This window comes from Dissoconium aciculare (genome assembly GCF_010015565.1).
Source record: "Dissoconium aciculare CBS 342.82 unplaced genomic scaffold K489scaffold_9, whole genome shotgun sequence".
Taxonomy (NCBI): domain Eukaryota; kingdom Fungi; phylum Ascomycota; class Dothideomycetes; order Mycosphaerellales; family Dissoconiaceae; genus Dissoconium; species Dissoconium aciculare.
The window spans coordinates 144076-161624 of record NW_022984959.1 but is presented as its reverse complement, the minus strand read 5'-3'; the positions used below and the strand labels follow the sequence as shown (position 1 = coordinate 161624).

General features: G+C 54.1%; 8 protein-coding genes across 8 annotated transcripts; 3 read left to right on the top strand and 5 right to left on the bottom strand.

Annotated features, from left to right (window-relative positions):
• Positions 1-54: 54 nt before the first annotated feature.
• Positions 55-1638, top strand: K489DRAFT_371892 (uncharacterized protein; the record flags this gene model as incomplete). Its single annotated transcript, XM_033603275.1, has 3 exons — positions 55-637; positions 740-1098; positions 1150-1638. The coding sequence occupies 3 exons, from the start codon at positions 55-57 to the stop codon at positions 1636-1638; spliced, it is 1431 nt and encodes a 476-aa protein (XP_033457963.1).
• Positions 1639-2397: 759 nt separating this feature from the next.
• On the top strand, positions 2398-4809 carry K489DRAFT_432838 (uncharacterized protein; the record flags this gene model as incomplete). The annotated part of the gene is made up of 1 exon (XM_033608497.1): positions 2398-4809. The coding sequence occupies one exon, from the start codon at positions 2398-2400 to the stop codon at positions 4807-4809; it is 2412 nt and encodes an 803-aa protein (XP_033457962.1).
• A 73-nt stretch (positions 4810-4882) lies between these two features.
• Positions 4883-6021, bottom strand: K489DRAFT_260631 (uncharacterized protein). Its single transcript, XM_033600040.1, has one exon. It carries the CDS (start codon positions 5574-5576, stop codon positions 4956-4958), a length of 621 nt encoding a protein of 206 aa, XP_033457961.1. The 5' UTR covers positions 5577-6021; the 3' UTR covers positions 4883-4955.
• On the bottom strand, positions 5912-9122 carry K489DRAFT_260620 (Pkinase-domain-containing protein). Its single transcript, XM_033600038.1, has 3 exons — positions 8870-9122; positions 8534-8810; positions 5912-8473 (listed from the first exon to the last, which is right to left on the bottom strand). The coding sequence occupies exons 2-3, from the start codon at positions 8708-8710 to the stop codon at positions 6248-6250; spliced, it is 2403 nt and encodes an 800-aa protein (XP_033457960.1). The 5' UTR covers positions 8711-8810; positions 8870-9122; the 3' UTR covers positions 5912-6247.
• Positions 8841-9749, bottom strand: K489DRAFT_260627 (uncharacterized protein). Its single transcript, XM_033600039.1, has one exon. The coding sequence runs from the start codon at positions 9635-9637 to the stop codon at positions 8873-8875; it is 765 nt and encodes a 254-aa protein (XP_033457959.1). The 5' UTR covers positions 9638-9749; the 3' UTR covers positions 8841-8872.
• Positions 9750-10158: 409 nt separating this feature from the next.
• On the bottom strand, positions 10159-10898 carry K489DRAFT_381969 (uncharacterized protein). The gene has a single exon (XM_033605258.1). It carries the CDS (start codon positions 10611-10613, stop codon positions 10341-10343), a length of 273 nt encoding a protein of 90 aa, XP_033457958.1. The 5' UTR covers positions 10614-10898; the 3' UTR covers positions 10159-10340.
• Positions 10899-15078: 4180 nt separating this feature from the next.
• K489DRAFT_260466 (uncharacterized protein) lies at positions 15079-16304 on the top strand. Its single transcript, XM_033600035.1, has one exon. The coding sequence runs from the start codon at positions 15460-15462 to the stop codon at positions 16153-16155; it is 696 nt and encodes a 231-aa protein (XP_033457957.1). The 5' UTR covers positions 15079-15459; the 3' UTR covers positions 16156-16304.
• On the bottom strand, positions 16305-17246 carry K489DRAFT_260467 (uncharacterized protein). Its single transcript, XM_033600036.1, has one exon. It carries the CDS (start codon positions 16955-16957, stop codon positions 16454-16456), a length of 504 nt encoding a protein of 167 aa, XP_033457956.1. The 5' UTR covers positions 16958-17246; the 3' UTR covers positions 16305-16453.
• Between the last annotated feature and the right edge of the window lie 303 nt (positions 17247-17549).

Below are 17549 nucleotides of genomic sequence, written 5' to 3'. Positions count from 1 at the left end.
TCCGCGAATGCTAGCCAACCGACAGGGTGTCTGTAAAGCACTCCCGCCGCCATCATGGATGAAGGTCAGGAGACGATACTTGCCCATCTGACACCGTCTGGAGAAGTAGACGAGGGCCCTATCATTCAAGCCGCAGGAGAGTCGGAAACCACCGAACTGAAGCGTCTCCTCGACCTGGCAGGGCGTCTGCCTCTGAAAGAGCGGAAAAGATTCGTCCTGGACTTTGTGTGGTCCGAACCGCTCGGTGGTGTTTGGGACACACCTCTGTTGCGCGCAACCCGCAACGAAAGATCGGACAACGTCGATATCTTGCTTCGCGCCGGTGCAGATCCAAACGGCATCAGTACGTTCTGGCAGGAAACTTATTCCTTCCGCTTCCGTCGCGTGGTAGTCGGTGACATGGATCTCCGGGCCGAGAAATATACCAACATGACGTCTCGTCAAGTAGGGTCACCAGAGACGCAGCTGCTTCCCCTCGCGCAGGAGGAGTTGGACTCGCGAAGGGACCGCAGCTCACGCTTCTGGTGTGGGCCAGAAGACCTCAACTTGGAATATGCGCCAAACGGCGAGGCCCTCCATTCCGTCGCACTCGCCGGGGGCACATCGAAGGCCATACTGAACAGACTGCTTCAGGCTGGTGCAGACATCAGCTTTTGAACTGGCTCTGAAACTAGAAATGAGCTGCCTACTTCGCCTCTGCCGCCTTCGGCGCTGTGTCTTTCTACGCCCTTGCATCAAGCGATCTCCGCGGACAATGATGACATGCTCGAAGTACTTCTCGGGCGCGGATTAAATCCAAATACCCGGTCACTGATCGCCGGCTGCCAGGCTTTCACTCCGATGGAACACGCGATACGTACCGGCAACATCAAAGCATATCGTCGACTTTACGCGCATCCTCTGGCTGATACTTCGCTTCTCACCCCCGCTTACAGAATCCATATTCTTCATCTCGCCGTAGCGCAGTTACGTGTTGACATACTGGAGGCGACGAAAATCCCGCTCTCTGAGTCACTGTCAACGGCGTTGGGGCACACCTTGGGTCATATTGCGTGCCTGCCTTTCGATGAAACCCATCTGCAGCTTTTTTCCTCCAAGGTCCGCGAGTCCATTCACGACCTCCGCAGTTTGCATTTACCCGTCGACTAGCCCTATAACCCCAGGCTTGATTTCACACTTTTTGCGGAAAGGCATTACCAGCACATATCGCGATTGAGCGAGCCGGACTATCCGGGGCCGGGCGATAAAGACTCAATTGGAATCCCGAGAGCGTTGCCACCAGTGAAAGAACGCCGATCGGACCTTCCTGATCAAATCATCTTCGGACCTCCTTCTGACCAGTTCTCGGGCGCGCAAGCAGAAGTGATGAAAAGGCTCGTCCAAGAACTTGGCATCGAGATTGTTCTCATCAAGGACTATCTAGGCAACACCCCACTGCACTATCTTGCTTCGGCACGACACGTCAATGATCCCTTGATCGCATGGTTCCGGGACCATACACAAGGAGCCTATTGCTGGATGGAGACCAAGAATGGATATGGTTATACTCCGCGGGATCTTTGGGTCGACAATGTTACAGTCATAGAGCCAGGCTACTCCTCTGGACCACATGGTTTCGACTGGACATGGCACTGTTGATGACAACAACGTCGATGGATCAGAAGTCGCAGACCACGGGTGGAACCTCACCGGACGAGCGCCATCGAGACCGCCACTTTGGTGGTCAAAATCGTGTGTCAGGTAACATCGTGCACCTCCATGTTCCATTCCAAAGTCCATTGCTTTGACGCCTGAAGGACCGGAGATCCGCGTGCTTGTGCACTCAGTGCGTACATGGGCGAACATATGGATAGATCTGATGTCTTCCGCTCCTTTTTAGGTCACTATATCCAAATTAATTCACCCATCAACCCGTATCCCACTTGATGCCGCTGCGTGATCAAGTACAATCTGTGAGTGAGATTGCTCTGCTCTCCATGGTCGAGGCGGGCACAAGGCTCGACTGGAGCGGCAGCTTCGAGATGATCGGAATAACCTATTGACCGCTGCCATTTGCGCCAGGAGTCTCCACTGGACAGCGGGAATGGAACGGGGTTTCACTGAAATAATATAATAAAACTGTAGAACATTGTTCTAATCTCCAGACCAGCCGATTGAAGTTGTGAAGACCTGGTATACTGTACCATTGGCGTTAGGGTTATTTCTGGACTGCACGGCGTCTCTTTCGTGCGAACAGCTGCTCGCGTTGAATCGTTCGCGCTTGAATTCCCCAAAGCGGCAGCTTTCAAATCCCTTCCAGGAACGGAGTGAATACGAGACGTACATGGAGAGGAGTATTTGTGATGCTGAATAATCACAATCAGTCCTGTGATCGTTCAATCAAGACTATTATGAGCAATGACAGGTCGGCGATCATCGCGTAGATCGATACCCAAGAAGTCGTATACTACCGATGCCTTCGCTGGCATTGAGCACTTGATTGAAGATAATGAAGTCGACGGAGAGAGAACGGCGTTGACAGCCGATGACAAGAACAACGCCAACTATGACGAGCATGAGGGTGAATCCCACGATCAGAACAACGACGAAGACGGCGAGCAGGATGATGATGACGATGATGATTCCGAGGGCGACGACGCCGAGCGGAGCGATGATCAAGAGGCCGATGATGAAGACGAAGTAATGTCCGATATCGACGAACAGGACCGCGGCAACGTTTCAGCAAGAAAGAAGAAATCAACCAAATCTGGCAAGCCCAGCAACGCAGGCTATAAACCTCCCTCACAGAAACGAGTTCCATGTCCACGTGTACCACGAGATCCTAACAAACCCAATCCCAACGAGACTGATCCAACCCTCTACACCCGCGGCTATCCTGCAGGTCTCTTCCAAACTCCCGCAAAGAGCATCCGAAGACTCTATTTCTTCGGTCCTCTGGACGAGGAAACCGATGTGTATCTGCAACTTCGAAAGAGGCACATCAACGAGCCTTGCCTGCCTAGTCGCAAAGCGGATTCGAAAGGTCTGGGAGGTTTCACAATCAGCGAGGAATGGAAGCGGGAAGTGGCAGCGTCGCGGAAGAACTGGGCCTGGTACGACGAAGGCGGTGGGAGGGAGATGTTCGAGCGAGATCAAGTTATGACGAAGCTTGAGGAGAAGGACATCCAGGAGTATCTCTACGGCGATACACCTCCAGCCAAGCGAAGATTCGTCGCAGGACCAATCGATTCAATGCGACTCTTCGAACTCGATCCTGGACAAGCAATGCCCTTGACAGCAGTCTTTCAAGAGGAACAGAGTCGGACATACATTCTCAGGGATTACAAGCGTGGTTTCATCATGAACCTGGGAGAGAGAATTCAATGGTTAGAATGGGTCCCGAACCAGAACGACAGCAAGCAATATCTCGCCGTCGCTGTCTTGCCTCGACATCCCGAGGACGACCCTTACGCGCAACCGCCAGCTGGACCACGATCCTTCCGTCCACAGCCGCGGTACAGATCGTCGATACAAATCTGGGAATTTGTCGCTGACGAGCAGCGCTATGTGGACATCGCGACTCTTCCCCGCAGGCGGATGACCTTGTGCATGGCGTTCGGGGATATCAAGATGTTCAAGTGGTGTGCTGTCCCGTGCGAAGCGGACGATCGATTGGGATTACTCGCCTGTCTCACGGGAGATGGGATGCTACGCGTCTACAGTATCCCTCGACCGCCTGATGATGACGACACAGACATGAACATTCTCTTCAACGAAGCCGCGTTCACTGCGAGCGCTCCGAACACAGTCTACACGTGTCTGACTTGGCTCAGCAGCTCGCGCTTGGCCGCAGGTTGTGCCAATGGTTGTCTGGCGATCTGGGATCTACGTTCCACCCTGGCTCAAACCTCCCGCTCCTCAACATCACCATCATCCTCCTCCTCACAGCGACCTCCGAATCGACCGATGGCCTACCTCAGCATCAGCACCACCTACCTCCTCACCGTCGTCAGCTGCTACCCGACTCATCCGGACATCCTCACCGCCTCCTCCATGACCGGCTTCGTCACCCTCCTCGACCTGCGACAATCCCCCGACAACAAGGACAAAGCCAACCTCCCCTCCCTCCTCGGCCGCACCGCGCTCTCCTCGCGCAGCCGCCACGGCGTCCACCCCCTGATCTACTCCCCGCTCCTGAACTCCACCCTCAGCGCCGACGACAGCGGGAACCTCCGGGCGGCGCCGCTCCGCATGCACCACATCTACTGCGGCGCCGGCCGCGAGGGGTCGCCCGCGCTGGCGCTCGCGGCGAGTTTCTTCCACCCGTTCGTGCTGATGGGCACGGTGGCGGGCAGCGTCATGTGCACGAACCCGACGGGCCGGATCGTGGGCGGCGGCAAGGTGGACATCTGGCAGGCGAGGTGGTTCACGCACGAGTGGCGACGCGCACGGCAGAAGAAGAAGAAGGACGGCGTCCCTCCGGAAGGCGAGTCGATACGACAAGGGGGAGGACAAGGAGGTGAACATGAGGATGACAGCAGCGACGGGGATCGAGGCCTCAGCCGGATCGTCGACGGCTACAAGCCCGAGCTGACCGCGCTCAAGCCCAACTCGGACGGCGCGAACCGGCACGACGGCGTCGTCTTCGCGACGATCCACGAGCTGCGCGCGGCCGTCACCGCGCTGGCGTGGAACTGCAACCCGCACGTCGCCGGGTGGGCGGCGGCAGGCCTGGCGGACGGGTTGCTGCGGGTGGAAGACATCGCTGTTGGCGGCGGCGGCGGCGCCGGGAGGAAGAAGACGGCGACGACGACGGGGGTCGGGAGATGATCTCCCTCTCTTCGCCCCCTATCTTTAAACTCGCTCTTTCGACCAGACGAAGTGGAGTAGAATTCCTTCTTCCAAAGATCCGCAATGTCCCCCGCCCCCCTCGCAAAACATACTCCCATCCACAGAAAGACAGAAACAGGCCGATCTCAAGGCAAGGAGGAGATTTTGAGAGAGCTACGGGAGACGGACAGACAGACAGCTTTGAGAGGGGGGGAGAGAGAAATGAGAAATGGAAGAAAAGAGAAAGACTCCTCTATGATTGACGGATGGGAAACCAAAGCTTTCCGATTCTCGGAGATATAGGATAGATCCAGTTTCGCCCGCGCGCGAGCGCATGCATGCGTTATACCAGTGCCACTGCTGCGGCGAACAGACGGCGGGGGGTCCGGCGAACCCGCTCCGCGATCGTGTGGGCAGTAAATGCTCCACGATATGAAGAGGGAAAACAGATATGACGGGTGTTGGAACGTGTCGAGTGGGAGGGAATAGTAGTAGTAGTAATAAATAGAGCAGTTCTTTTGTGGGACTGCTTTTACTCGGTTGTGATACAACGGCTTCAGAGGGATAGATGGATGGATGGATGGAGTTGCCGATAATTGTAAAAGAAACAAGACCGAAGGACGAAAAGGGATATAAATTGGAGGTTGGTCCGGGGACGGAAATAATAATTCTTTCTTTCTTGCTTGCTTCCTCTTCTTCTTCTGTACAGATTGGTTGAAATTGAGGATGATGGTAAAATAAAAAATAACAATAAAAGGAAAATGCATCAGAGATATGATGATGATGATGATGATGATGATGATGATTTGATGGTGGTGGTGGTGATTTTGGTAAAAGATACAGGATAGATCGATGAGATGGATGGTTGAGGAAATGGGTGGAAGAAACGCCGGGGGGATGAAGGAATTCCGAGAAAATAGACACCTAGTAATAAGAGAAAAATAAGAGTGGCGTGGGATTCAGCAGGGTGATTCCCGGGGCGCTTTCGCAAGCGATGACGATTTCTCCTTTCTTCTGTTGTTGGTTTCCCCCAGTGCATGGATTTTGACACGATTCAAAGGAAATAAAAAGAGAGAGATGATGACAGCATCGAAGGAAAGCGAGTCATCGTCCTTCTCTAGGAAAAAGATGGTCCGGTGTCGGGCGTGGGGAAGTTCGACTTCCACGCTGACGACGAAGAATGGTAAGATCGAGCATTCATCCCGAAGGTGTGGTAGATCGTGGTAGTGAGTGTACGTAAAAGCATGTTGCTCGCTGAGCGAAATGCGAGAAAGGGTCCCACCTCAATGGAAGCCAGTCCAGAGGATGAGAGGTGAGAAAGTCAATAGGACGGATGATGAAAGACCCGGAGCACTCTCCCCCGAATGATAACGCTTGGACGCAGCAGAAACGAAGAGAGACATAAAGAAAAGGCGGAGTCGACAGAGGATGGGTTCGACTATCTGTAGGCTGCTTGAGTAGCATAGATGCTCGCAGCTGCTGCTGAAGCCCAGTCGTTTTCCTCGTAAGGTGGCGTTGGCCATTGTGGGTTCACTGAAGCCTTGTCTGTCCGGTTGGGTGGGATGTCGAGTGGTTTTGAGGGCGTGCTCTGTTGCTGCTGAGCGGTGTATTGTGAGCCGATTTGATCCTTTGATGGTGACGGAGTCAGGTATGGAACATGGTAGCCAGGCTCAGATGCGACCTGTGGCATCGGTGGTCGAGGAGTCTTTTGTTGCTGAGCTGTGATGCTGTTCATACGCTTCGCTGCCCGGTGAGCCGAGGCAATGGCCTCGTCCAGGATTTCGTCTTCTTCATCAGGTGTCTCATAGCGGCTGTTTGTCGAGTGCTTCACCGATCTCCTTGCGCGCATGGAGCCAGTAGCACTTGAGACCTGTGAAGCTTTGGGGTCCGCGGAATGTGGTAGCGAGTGGTGTCGCTTTAGCGCAGGGTTGCTGTGCATCTTGATGGGCTGTTTGGCAGGGATGATGTTTGCAGGGTTCGCAGCAGCATCCAAGCTGTACCGTACGCTTTGGAGTGCGCGATCCAGCTCGGCAAAGTTGGGGTCGGCGGAAGGATCCTGCGCTTGAGGAGCGATCGCCTTGGGCTCATGGACCGACTGTCTGTTGATGTTGGACGACGCCCATGGTGCACAACCAGCCTCGGTATCCATGTCCTCGGCGGCAGGCGAGATCGGAGTCTGGTGACGTCCGGACAGCCGCCTCGCGCGCTTTCGCAGGTGGGAGAAGAAGCTCTCTCTTGAGGTTCCGGTGGGCGACTTCAATCCATTTCCTCCGTTGAGAGCGCGCTCGGCTTCTTGCCGGTGAACATCCGCGTAGTGGTTGCCTTGGGAGTTGACGGAAAGCTGGCGACCGATCTTCTTGCTGGATCGCTCCTCGGATTCTTCTGTCCTTCTCGCGTTGGCTTGAGCAGTGGCAGAGTCTGGTAGTGGTGAGATTGGTCTCACGGAAGGCAGGATGGGGATCGGGGCGACTCCGGTGGTCCATGTCGCGCGTTTCGTGGGCGCGGGTCGGGTCTTGGCCACGCTCACGGAGAGATCGGTAGTGTTGTGGTGTACCGGCGACGGTCGAGGTGATGGCTGCTGAATCGCAGGGACAGGCTCGACGGCTCCCGGAGTAGGCACCTCACGAGGACCGATCGACTTCCTGAACCACGATGACGTCTTGGTGGTAAGCACATGTTCCTTCTCTGTGGTCTCGGCAACGCTGCCAATGTTGGAAGCTTTGCGGCCGATGACGCGCGACGAGCTCGTCTTGGGGCGCAGTGGGTCGACCGCGTCCTGGAAGTAAGCGTGCTCAAGCGCTTGACGGGATGTCGGTCGGACCTTAGGATCCCACAAAAGGCACCAAGTGACGAATTGGGCAAGGCTCTGCGGCCATTGAGGCGCGGGGAGAAGAGTCTCCAATGAGTGAGGAGCCATCTTCGGGAATGAGAAGCCAAGCTTCTGAGCCAATTTGATGCCCTCCTTCCATTCACCTCCGCCAACTTTCTGGCCATGCTTGTTGACCCAGCTGCCGGGGCTGCCCATGATCTCGCATACTCGCCAGACCTGATCGACTTCGTTGCCGCCAGGGAACAAGGGCTTGAGGGTGGCAATCTCAACAGCCATGGCACCGACGGCCCAGATATCCACGGGAGCAGAGTACTCGCCAGCACGGAGGAGGACCTCAGGAGCACGGTACCAACGAGTCGAGACGTATGTCGTGTATGGCACGCGTGATTGGGTCTCACGGGCGAGACCGAAATCGGCGATTTTGATGGAGTACACTGGAGGCGTCGACGGCGGTGTGACCATTGCCGAGTATCGCTTGAACGCGTTTCCAGTGTCGTGAGCCGAGGTGGAGACCAGGATGTTCTCTGGCTTAATGTCCCGGTGGAAGAACTGGTGGTCGTGAATGTGTTCCAGACCGGCAAGGATTTGGAAGAGGATGCTCTTGACGCTTGAGCCGTCCAAAGGTTTGTGGTCGCGAGCTTTCATGAGCTGATAGAGGTTGCCGTCCATGTACTCCATAGCGATATGCAGCTTCTTGCTGAGGGGGTCCAGAAAGATGTCATACGCGGGCACAAGGTGTGGGTGGTTTGGTAGCGTCTTCAGGAAGATGACTTCCCGTAGCTCCATGCATTGTGCGAAGCTCTCAAACGTCTTCTTCATCGTCTTGATGGCCACCTGGGAAAAAACGCGTCAGTTGAGTCGGTCGCAAACGTACTACGCGCTGTCATCGCATACCAATGTGCCTCGTCGAACGACATTGGCGCCAGCGCTCCGCGTCCGACCTAATGAAACACTTCCAAAGCTTCCGTCGCCGATGTCTTTGATGATCTCGTATTTGTCCTCGAGGGCCATGTTGGACTGGCTGCTGGTCGACCAGCCGCGGTAAGCCGAAGAATCATATGCTACCGTCATGGTCGATGTGATTTCTGCTCCGATTGCTCGAAGCACACGCGAAGAATGGAGCTCCTGGTCTACCGGGACATGGAGTATATAATCTAGTGGAGAACAAAGCCTAGACAGACGATCGATCAGTACAGGCGGAGTGGAGGACAGCACTTCCTCGCAACATACCGGTCAAGCGAATAGTGTCGGTGTCTGTCCTGAGTGATGGTGATGATGATATGTGGTCGTGTCGGGATTGATCGTGTCAGTGATCGGCAGGTGATTCGTCGAGGTGGCCGAGAGGATTAGTTGTAGGATTACGGCGAGATTTCCGCTGCAGTCGGCGAATGTGGAATGTAGATGATAGAGAACGAGAGACAGGTCGACGACAATAGTGTCGGAAGGGGGGTGAAGGCGGGCGGGAGGTGGTGATGGTCCAGCAGTCCAGGGTCCCGAGAGCGCGCGTTTGATCGCAGTTGAGGATACGATGTACGTCGATGGGAGAAAGGTCTCAGATGCGAGGGTGAGAGGGAGTGTGTGTGGACGTGCGTACATGTACGTGCGCGAGAGGCCGTCCAGCAGAGGAGGATGAATGGCAGCAAGAGCAGCGACACCGTGGCGACGGGTGTGTGCGTACGTGCGCGCGGGCTGGACGTGTGTATGGAGAGAGACAGAGAGAGGGTGTGTGTGTGTGTCGGGGGAGAACTGTATTCGAGCAAAGACGTTGGCCCGCCGAGCGGTAAATCGTTGTTGGTTCGTGATGATGAGGAGGAGGACGGGGAGGGTGAATGATGGATGAACGGAATGGGAAGGGCAGCAGTCACTCCGCGGGCCACACACGGTCAACTGGCTGGAGGTCCCGGTAAATGGACAAGACAAATCGTCGTCGACCCTTTCGCCGGTGCGCGCACACGCCCCGAACCAGGCACGGACAGGCACGGGCGCACACACACGCATACACACACAGACACGCACACACTGGAATGGCAAAGTGTCAGGCACCGGGCCAAGGAAACAGGACGATCGCGTCGTTGGACGTGCCGGGTCTCTAGTGTAGACGATGGCTCTGACTCTATCGTGGGCCACAGTGGGTCTCCAAGAGGGCGTTCATCATCGTTTCAACGGAGGTGGTGAACGGGAAGGTGGGTACGTGCGTGCTGAGGCGATTCGTGTTTGCCCTTCAGCGGCGACCCGGGCCTGATTTAACGCGATGAGCGGACGGTAGATGATGAGGAGAAGTAAGGAACTGGCGTCCGAACGGTGACGGTATGAAACGACGTTTGAAGGGGAATAGGGAGGAAAAGGAGGTGGTTCGCATCGAAATCCAGTCGGACAGACAGACAGACAGCCGGCCCCGCAAGAGACGCTCTGCACATCAGCAAACAGCCAAACTACCTTGGTATACGCTGCTGCAATCCCATACTCTACTCTATTTATTATTATTGCCGTAGGTACAGTCACTACAGTGCAATTGATGGGCAAACTGGAGTGGTGGTGGTGTCGTCCGGCTTCTAGTGATTATTGTTGCAGCTGTCTATCCCCTGTTGCTCCCACTCAAATCACGGTTCGGGACGTCGCGACGCGTCCTTTCGAAGGAGCGGAAGTCCGTTCACTGGAGCCGGCGTGGACGGAGTTGCGGATCGAGGGCTTGTCGAAGAGACTAAATTGGATGCCGATGCGTCAAAACTAGTGGTGGTGGCGGAAATGGTGGAGGCTGTCGAGAGGGATCATTGATCGAGATGAGAAAGGACAATTTCCAGCAAGTCGCACGAGGGGACAAGCCGGCGCAAGATGAGGCATGTTTCCGCGACTGCTGCTTGAGGGAGCGAGGAGCGCGAGGGGAGAAATGTGAGGCGGCGGCAGTGGGAGAGAAATCAGGGCGTGGGAACGGCTGAATGAGGAATGCGGCGGTGATCGGTTCCTGCACACACATACATACATATGCCTTATGCATCACACACAATACGGGTGGTGTTTCGTACGGTCCGTGTGTTCCAAGGTTGTATGGTGGAGACTGGCGGCCAGGAGATTCCAGGCCGCAAACGTATGGGGCGTCGGCAGCAAGAAATGTGGTTGTTATCACTGTGTTATTATCTCATTATGATTATCATTATTGTTGGCAACCACCACGACCGCTGCTACTGTCCGTACCAATGGGAATTTCCGTCGGGAAGAGAGAGAGAGAGAGAGCAGGAGCAGAGGGATGAGGAGCGAAAGGGCGCAGGGAATTGGGGGCCATGAATCGGAATCACATATAGTAATAATATTGTATTTGATGGTGATGATGCTGACAGAAAACCGCCCATGTGAACAGAAAGGTGCCCGGTGCCTGTGCCTGCGCCTGCGCCTGTACCTGACAGAATGGACAGCACATCAGGCCTCACCGTGACAACAAGCGCATACATGAGGACGAAGTAGTGCCATCTTCCGCATATGGGAGCAAAATAGAATGGACGGGACCTTTTCTTCCCTCCTCACCCATCCCGTCGGAACCGTGGTGCCTGAGGACAGGCAGAGATGATCACCGCCCAGCAACAGCCACAGAGAAAACAACACAGCACAGCGCAACACACACACACGCACAAAACATACTCACAAAACATGCACACACGCCAATCATCACCGGCCGACGAGACGGGTGTCTCCTAACCCGCAAGAGGACTACTGGCTGGACCCGGAGCAGCGGCACGACGGACAGAGCATTCCTTAGTCCTCCTGTCACCGACCAGAGGACCGGCGCGGGCGGCGGCGGCGGAGGCGGCACGTTTCGCAGCGGTAGTGGCAGTAGTAATCACAACGATAAATATCTATCTAAGTAGGTGGTAATAACATCGCGAAATGGTGTGCGGCACCTCTCTCTCCACCATTCTGCGCTGGCCCCCCATGCGGCCGCCTTCCATCCTCGTCGAAGGAGAAGGAGACGTAGACCACGGAGCAAGATAGGGAAGAACGAACAAGGTTGCCGACAGGAATGCTTCGGAGACTAGACAGAGCTGGGACGGGGAAGAGTTCCCGGGAGAGCAGGAAGCATCTCCATCATTCCATGTCCATGGGCCGGTGGGTGTGTGGGAAAAATGGATTTATGGAGGACAGGGGGGCCTGCAATCCCCAACCGCGTGTGGCGTGCGTTCGCAGATAGATGTGTCTCCGAGAAGGGAGAAATTAGATAACCAGCGGACTCATCCTCGACCGTCCATGATTCATCTGGACATCATCAGGATCATCATACCAAAACGACCCTCCGATCGAGAGGGTGGTGTGGCGGGTCGTGCTCTCCCCGTTGTCTGTGGAATGCGGTGCGGAGAAAAAGGGCCCTGGTCGAAAGTGAATATGCCGTATATCAGCAGGAGAGTTGTTATCGCAGGGACGCTGGGCGACCTAAAGGAGTGGAACAGGCAGCTCTCTGCTAAAAATATGATGTTGCTGCAGGACACCTACACACCTACATACATACATACATACATACATACATACATACATACATACATACATACATACATACATACATACATACATACATACAAACATGCTATGGTCTTGTTGCATTCTCCAAAAATGCCGTAACGAGAAGGACAGACACACACACACAGAGAGAGGGAGAAGATGTATAGCAGAGACCGAAAACGGACGCGGAATCGTCGGAACATTCCAGTTTCCAGCTGGGGCACAGGTCTGAGATCTACCCACGATCCTCCCAAGGTTCCAACACATGTCGGAGAGGAAGGGACACCCTTGCTATAGGGAGCGTGAACACCGGCACGGCTGTTGAGAAAGCTGTCTCATCATCAATCTGAAATCCCATCTGAATCATGGACGCGCCACATGGGAATGATGATATTGTTTGACACCGGTCATCGTTACCAGCGATCACTTCTGGAAACGCCGGGAAACGTTCTTCTCACGGTGACAGGGTTGCCTGCTGAAGGTTACAGTGTTCCAGTAGCAAAGAAGGGGTTCACGACATGCAGGTGGTCAGCGATAAGAATACTGTACACATGCTGTCACTCTCGTCCGCGATGTACTTAATTATAGATGCTCGATTCGGCGGTCCACATTGCCCTGGAACAAAGCTGGATGCATGTGTTCTCCTTCAGCTGACGACAATCCTTCCTCTACATACAAAGTTCCGGTGTGCGCTCATCGCGCCACGCACGAAAAGGTTCACTTGGTACACTGTCCATTATTATCACTACTCGACGACTGTGGATCTCGACGGCGTGGGACGGAGAGGGAAGAACTGAGGTTGGCGGAATTTTCCTTCTTGGTAAATTAAGCAATCCGAAAGTCTGGGAGAGGGGAAGGTGGAATTATATTGCAAATGAGATGTCTATTACGGTCCCCGTGTAATAGAAATGAATGTCGGTCTCGCCGTGGCTTCAAACCGTGGATCAACGACATCTGTCTGGTAAATCATGAATGGATCTGAAGAACGACAGTCGTCTTGTACCGTATTGCCTCTGCCGCTGCTGCTGTTGAGACCCTATGATGGGGCTCTCGGACTTTTTCCAGAAGTGGCAGTGGTTGTCAGGTTCGATCTGCATCTTCTTCCCAGTTGATCAATCCTTGTCATCCATCGCTCATCACTACAGTAGGTCCTAGTCCCAACGTCCCTACCGACTCCGAGCATCTACAGGACATACAACCAACCCGAGCATCCTTCGTTCGGTGTCCTGCGGTGGTGGAGGTTACCGTGTCCACTCGTACCTTCTCTCCAAAACAGTCCCAGGTGCACATTCTTCCACGGATCTTCTTGACACGATGCGGGCGTCAGCGGCGTGGTCAGCGGCGTCGTTCCTCCCACGATTCCGCCTTGGCCCTCTCGGGAGGGGGCCTCACAATGACGGCTCTCACCCGGCGGCTCTACTCTCCCTTGCGGAGTTGGTTGGGAGGACTACCCAAAGTGGTATACAATGGGATTGTGTTGTAGATGAGTATTTGGCTACAGTGATGTGGTTTGTCTGTCCTACACCATCGTCGAGGGCTTCGAGGATGACGGGAGGGAAAACATGGACATCGAAGGATGCTCATCATGGGACACATGACGTCGCAGACCTTGAGGAGCCCTATGCTGCGGGATCTGGTTGGCAGAGGACCCATCTCGCGCAACGGATGAATGTTTACGGACGTTGTGGTCAGCCCTGGCGGACAGGGGAAAAGATTTCCGTGAGGCTGCCTACGTAAAACCATGTCATGTTGGGAAGGAGGTCGTGTTATCGCGACACAGAACAGAACAGAACAGAACGCGCGTGTCGCATACGCGTGACTTTCGCGACTGCTGGACATTCCCATTGGACCCTCAATGTGTGAGTGTGAGTGTGTGTTGTTTATCATCATTATTATTGCTGCACATCTGAAGTCTTCATCACACATACCCATCTCGATGACGAGGGTTTCATTACCACCGCCATGGTTCAAATACGAAGCATCTCGCATAACAATGTGATGGACTGCGCATGGGAAAGTGGAAGGATTGATGGCGATAATGATGAGCTCATCTCCTCCTCCTCCTCCTCACGAGACATCCTCTGAAAATATTGCCAATTTCACGCCGTCTTTCCGCCGCTCATCTCCCGCCGCCGTCGGCTGATCATCACACAAAGCACTGTAATAACAAGATGTGACGGGGGCGCTTGTCGAGCAATACACGCATGTGTCGTCGTATTCATGGAATTATCATCATTGTCATCAGCAAATGGGAACAACGATCACATCGTCTCGAACGTGATGATCACGATTAGATATGATGGTCTGTACCTGCAGCGCTTACAATGGCACATCCTTCAGCACATGATTGCATATTTTTATTTACTGTGCTTCCATTGAATGCTCATCACTGTTGTGAAGGAAGCGTATCGTCCATTAAATCCAACATCCATATATATCCCCTTGGAACGAAACCCAGGGCCGGGTCGCGCGAAAGGGTGAATCACCACCCTCCTTTGGTCGTTCTGCCGCCGCCCGACGGAGACAGGATTTCCATCGGTCAATTAATCAATCCATCATCATCAAGAGGGTGATGATCCCGCTGGATCGACCACGTCGCAACATAATTAACACAATACGATCATGGTGAATCAACTCCCAACATAACGAGGTACTACTGGGTATCGCCATCCTCTCCCTGCATCCATCATAGTTCCAGTATCCGACATCACGATACTGTCGTCTCACGGGAAGGAGGACACGGGTGTAGAAAGTCCCAGTCCCGCCTCGGCGAAACGGTCCCGCCTGCCTCGGAGGAGAGGAAACTCTCCGGTTGCGTGCCTGCCTGTGCTATTCCCGGCGTGCCTGGCATCACCCGTTGGGTACATTAGATCCTGGGGACGATCTTTCTTTGGGGGCTTTATATTTTGCTCTCGGGCGGGCGTGACGAGCGAGCGAATAGAAGCCCAAGAAGGAAAGGGAAAAAAAGGCAAATTCCCCTGGATGCTGCTGCTATGCCATAATGGTCTCGGCAGAAATCCCCCCAAAAAAAACCAAAAACCAAAAAACACGAAGAGGAGGGAAATGTTTGTTTCGTCGTTTCGTCATGCGAGCGGTCATCGCATTGTGTTCCTTCCTGCTTTGATTTACATGTATGGACAACCAGTGTAATCTTCGCAGCAAAGTGTGTGGGATTCTGTTGGCCTGAGAGGATCATCCCGAGGTTGGGGCGGGAACTACTACTTTTCAGGTATGTATGTGTATGTAAATGTATACATGTATATGTGTGGAAAGGGTCTGGCATCGCATCGTCTCCGCGTGAAGATCATTCCTCTTTCTGCGGACCATGCTATGCTATGTTATGCTGTGTGCATGTGTGGGGATGTGATGATGGTGGACTCACGACGGGCAGGGCGGTCGTTGATCGTGACGTCTCCGGCTATCAATCGATCAATCAATCAATTGGAAAGACCGAAAAGAAGGGCCACCATACATCCGCCGTTTCTCTCCCTCCTCTGTCTGGGACACTTCCCCATGCACCACCTCGGAAAAGATTTCCCAGGCCCGCCCGCTTGCTTGTCCTCCGCGGGACTCGACTCAGCCTTGCAGCTGCATACATATCCTGTGACGGCGACGGTCATTGGAAACTGTTCCAGTCCGGGGCAAGCCGTTTGCTGTATCCCACGGGGTTCCATCCATTGGGCCGTATTGATGAGCATTTCAACAGTGATAGTGGGATCATGATATCCATAATGGATAGGTGTCTCGCCCGCTGCATGCACGCTGCTCTCCATCGGGAAAGAAAGAACCAGCCCGAACAGAGAGAGACCCATTGCGGCTCGGGTATGTTGTATTGCAAACAGGAGCCCACCCATCGTTGTGATCGTTATTACTATGGAATTGTATTCTACCTTTGTTGCGGGAGGATGACGTGGTCTCTTCCTTCACAGAGTTCGTCATCGTCATCTTTGCAAATTTACACAATTCTTCCGGCGTATTTCCATCATCATCGTCAAAGCAGGCAGAAAACGGGCGCAGGGATAAACAAATAGAGTTTCCTCTGCAGAACAGCCGATACCTGCCAAGCATCAGCATAGACCCCTCGTAAAGGAATCCGAGCTGGCGAGAGAGAGAGAGAGAGGCAGGGCCCGATGTCTCGTCCATGCGGCGAACCCTCCCGAGACAGCGTCTCCCTCGTCGCAGTCGGGGGAAAACAGAGGACATGACTATTGATTGTATTTCTCCGCGAGGAAAAGGGAAGAGACATCGGACCCTTGATCGTCAGGCACCCACCCGCCAGCGCCGCTCACGAAACTCTATCTCCCTCTGTCTCACTCTCTCCCACTTTCTCTATCTCCCTCTGGTCTTCGGACACTTTCCTGCGCCTCCCACATAGAAAAAGAGGTCTTGCTGCCCGAAAAAGAAATACCCCCCACCCGCGGTCGTGGCACGGCGTGATGCTTTTCCCATGGTGAAACACTCGCCGAAATTCATCGGGCGAGAAAAGAAAGATCTATGGGGTGATTCGAAAGCCGCTTGAGTTTTCCTTTGGGGCCTCATGATGGTCGAGGTCCCCTCCGCAGATTCCCTCCTTGATGGATGAGTCGAAATGAACCATTCTACAGTACAGTGCGGGCTGGACTGTCGGTTTGATGAAACACCAGCCCCCAAAAGCCGCGACGGAGCAGAGAACGAGGTGACTATTCTAACGTGGCTGGATGATTCTTCCCATGTGAAACTTGGGCATCTGAGAAACGCGATTCTAACGGGGTTTGGAGCGTCCGTCGGGAAAGTTGAACGTCGGGTGAGAAGCGGACGGCTTTCACGGGTGATCGTGACCGTGACTCGCGCCATGAGATCCAACGTACTGCAGGTCGGTGTTTCGATATCCTACCCTATCTTAGCTGTGGTTCGACAACGCATAACGACAACATATAACCCCATCGCGAATCTCCCAATCGACCCCGTCACGTGCGTGTATGTGTGTGTTGTTGTTTCCACGCCCATCAACGTGCTCGATTGACACACGTACGCGAACCCTATGATCAAATGACAGGTCCGCCCCGTAGTCCACGGGTCCTCCACGCGAGAGGGGAGGTCGGATGTCGGGCATCGATATGGTGATGAAGGCGGCGTTCCATTGGCTTGTTTGGGTTGAATGGCATGCAGCGGCGGAGAAAAAGCCGTGGTAGAGGGGCGATGGCGTCCACAGTCATCGTGCTGTGTGGGTCGTGAAATCACCGAATTGGTTCCGACCTGCATGTATATGCCCAGGTCTCTGTGTATATGCCCACGATGACTGGAAAGGCCGAAGAGGGAACGGTTCGCGTGTGTGGGTGGTGCTGTGAGCCAGATTTCTGGGATTGATGATGATGATGATGAGAAGAAGATACAGTATTGGAGTTGAGAATCTACGACGATGTGATTGATTATGGGCTGCTCTGCT